Below are 2,977 nucleotides of genomic sequence, written 5' to 3' on the forward strand. Positions count from 1 at the left end.
TTGTACGGCTTGAAACATTTGGTAGCAAACGTTCAACAATTTGCTGTGGCAGCATTCCTTTGGAAACACAGCTGCAGATGTCAACGTGTACATCTCAGACTGGCGTCAACAAGCCATCACCATCATTATCTTTATGTTGATGACCTTCTCCTCATTCCACTGATTACATTTTGCAGATGAAGTGGCGGTTATCTAGCACCTTTGCAAGACTTACCAGTTGGCCGGTTTTTGGGACCACCAACACCTACCTCCGCATTAGCCTGACTACATTCACAAACTTTTCTCACAAGCACAATATGCAAGATTTCAACTCTTCAGCGACCCCCATGGAGGTTGGTGCTGCAAGGATTACAACGACCAACCTTTCGATGCAACCTTGTTCTGAAGTTTGGTAGCCGGGTTAATATACTCAGTCCACACTTTTCAAGATATTCTTTTGAGGGCTTTGAATGCAAAAAAGGGAAGGGGACAATATGGTTGTTCTTTTCAACTTTGCCTGAAGTCCATCTAGGGAAGCTAGCACGACTCCAGACCTTTGAAAGTGGCACTGATTCCACAGGGTGTTGAGGGTGATGCATCGTCAGAAAGCTCCACATCAGGTTATGGAAACCATTCTGAAGATTCAAGAGCGGCAGTGAAAGACATTGAGAAGAGCTGCATCCCTTGGTTGGAGTATCGTAAGACAAAGTACCGTTTGTAAGACCCACTTTCTAGTATTCAAAGTGTTTTTTTCGCCAGAGTTACTTCTACTCGTCGTCATAGGCTTCCTGGTCAAACAGCTCATCTTCTTCTCCCTCCAACAGTTCCATGTCGTACTCCGAGTCAGACTCCGCTGGCATCGAAGCCGTGCTAAGAAAAATGACCACCACTAGTCAGCAGAGTATCAAGCAGTGTGAACTACAGCTTACATATCAGACGATGAAGCACCATCGCGCTTGCGCTTCCGAACATGCTCCTCAGGCACATCCCTCATAGATTCCTAGCAGGAACAGTGCAGTTAGAGCGAAAGAAACCAGGCTTCTTACCATGATTGCCTTGTCGTTGCCGTCTATGTTGTCCACGTAGTCCCTCAGCATATGGATCTTCTGTAAATCATCGCCAAGTAGCTCAAACTTCACCTTGTACTGACACAAGTTCGGGGATGTCTTGAGGTCCACGAATGCACCTCTGACTTTACGTTTTCTCTTCCACGCCTGAGGCTTGAACGTTGTATAATTGGTCCCCGAGACGATGAAGAAAAGTCCCACAATGAAGATCCCGTTGCTGCTCAAATGCTTCAACAGTAGCTCCACGGGATGCCACACGACTGGATATTTCTCTGAAACAGTCGCCTGGAGGAGGTACGCCCGTTTGGTCTTGAAGTTTATGTAGAGGCTGTCGATGGCAGCCTCCGTCTTCGTCCTGGGCCAAAAATAAGCAGCTGCATAGCCTTTTTTGAGGCACTTCTGAATCTTCTTCTGCAGGTCCGCAAAGTCGTGATAAAAGATGACATGCAGGTCATCCACTCCATCTGCCAGCAACAGGTCGTTCGCAGCGTTGTTCGACACATGTCTGTGCTTCTGGCCACGCTTCGGTAGATCGCATATTCGTTCACAGCTGACGAGGTACTTCGGAAAGGTCATGTGCATGAGTAGTTCCATCAAAGTACCCCGGAAATCTGCCAGGCCGCCGACTCCCCTTAGACTGCTGTACTGCTTGATCATCTCTGACCAGTGTTCCTTCTCAAGCCGGAGCAGCAACTGCTCCTTCACGAAGTTTGAAGCAATCTTCGTGCAGCCTTCAGATGAGTCGCCTCCCCTGTCTAAATGAAGGAGCTGGTGCGAAAACGTACTCTCCAGATCATGGTTTCCTATCAGGGAGAAGAGCGACAGTAAGTTTTCTGTCTTCAGGAGATTACCCTTCATGGCCTGCTGGACGCACTTGAACTTCTTTGGTGTCTGGAACACGAGCCTCGGAATAGGACCGGCAACGTCAATGTGCTTTTGAACTGTTCTCCATTCCAGCTTACTACTGTATGCAACACTCCAGCACTCCATGAGCTCTTCTTTGCTCCATAGCCGAGCATAAAAAGCGTCAGAGCCTCCAGAAACCTTGCTGAACTCTTTGTATACCTTCACGTCAGGACTTGAGATCAGCAGGGTCTGGGCATCGATGGAGTCCGAGTTTGGAATCCTACTCCCGTCGTGGATGTACATTGTAGAGGAGTCCATAAAGTACTCGCTCGCCCCATGGAGATCGAGAACAGAGTCGAACTTGCCGTCACGAAACAGGAAGTACACTCCCGCAGCTAGCTTCTCCTTGTAGTAGACTGCTGTGCGCTTGCCCACCACAGCAAAAAGGAACAGAAGCTGGAGACCCGTCACCGATTTGCCGACGCCTGGATTCCCGACGTACAGCCTCTGAGTCTTGTCTCCTTCCTCTTCATCGTCCAGCACGCTCTCGTAAAGCTCCAGACACTCCTCGCGAACATAGAGGCAGCGGCTCTTGGGCACGTCCCTGATGTTGCGGCCGAGTTTGATCATGAAGAAGGAGCCCACAATGTCGTCTTTCTTCGGGTCGAGCGTCACAAACCCATCGTCGCCCAAGGTCTGAAATTCGGAGAGGTGGAAATTGACGAAGTAGTTGTGGCGGCCTGCGAAATCTAAATCAAGCACACACATTTCGAAGATCAAGACTTACCGCGCTCCATATTGCTTCAACTAAAACCCTAGGCTAGGGCAGAACTCTTAAGAATATTCTACCTTCGATTACAAAAACTCATTACACTTATACCTCAAGAAGGAAATCTGTTGCCATCTTTTACACACTCGCCAAATAGACACAAGAGGGTGGTGCGCTGGGCATTTGTATAATCACATGACTTGCAAGAGCGTGGATTAACTGTTATTTAGATTTTGTAGTTTGGGCATTTTTGTAATTTGTAGAAAATAGAGGGGTGTTTTTGTAATTAACTCTTGCTGGATAAGCCAACCTGAAT

General features: G+C 48.0%; 1 protein-coding gene across 2 annotated transcripts; it reads right to left on the minus strand.

Moving 5' to 3' along the window:
* Positions 1–600: 600 nt before the first annotated feature.
* On the minus strand, positions 601–2,706 carry LOC9654505. 2 transcript variants are annotated; one of them, XM_024688437.1, is made up of 4 exons: positions 2,680–2,706; positions 1,026–2,632; positions 909–979; positions 601–849 (listed from the first exon to the last, which is right to left on the minus strand). In XM_024688437.1, exons 1-4 carry the CDS (start codon positions 2,687–2,689, stop codon positions 747–749), a joined length of 1,791 nt encoding a protein of 596 aa, XP_024544205.1. In that variant the 5' UTR covers positions 2,690–2,706; the 3' UTR covers positions 601–746. The 2 variants fall into 2 exon arrangements, with proteins under 2 accessions (XP_024544205.1, XP_024544204.1); XM_024688436.1 differs by lacking the exon at positions 2,680–2,706 and having other exon boundaries at positions 1,026–2,668.
* Between the last annotated feature and the right edge of the window lie 271 nt (positions 2,707–2,977).

Source organism: Selaginella moellendorffii, unplaced genomic scaffold, assembly GCF_000143415.4.
Source record: "Selaginella moellendorffii unplaced genomic scaffold, v1.0 SELMOscaffold_57, whole genome shotgun sequence".
Classification (NCBI taxonomy): domain Eukaryota; kingdom Viridiplantae; phylum Streptophyta; class Lycopodiopsida; order Selaginellales; family Selaginellaceae; genus Selaginella; species Selaginella moellendorffii.

Coding starts and splice junctions, on each gene's coding strand:
- LOC9654505 (XM_024688436.1), bottom strand. CDS start 2,660: ATGTGTGTGCTTGATTTAGATTTCGCAGGCCGCCACAACTACTTCGTC. Junction 980..1,025: donor GCAACGACAAGGCAATCATG/GTAAGAAGCCTG, acceptor TGTTCCTGCTAG/GAATCTATGAGGGATGTGCC. Junction 850..908: donor GGTGCTTCATCGTCTGATAT/GTAAGCTGTAGT, acceptor CATTTTTCTTAG/CACGGCTTCGATGCCAGCGG.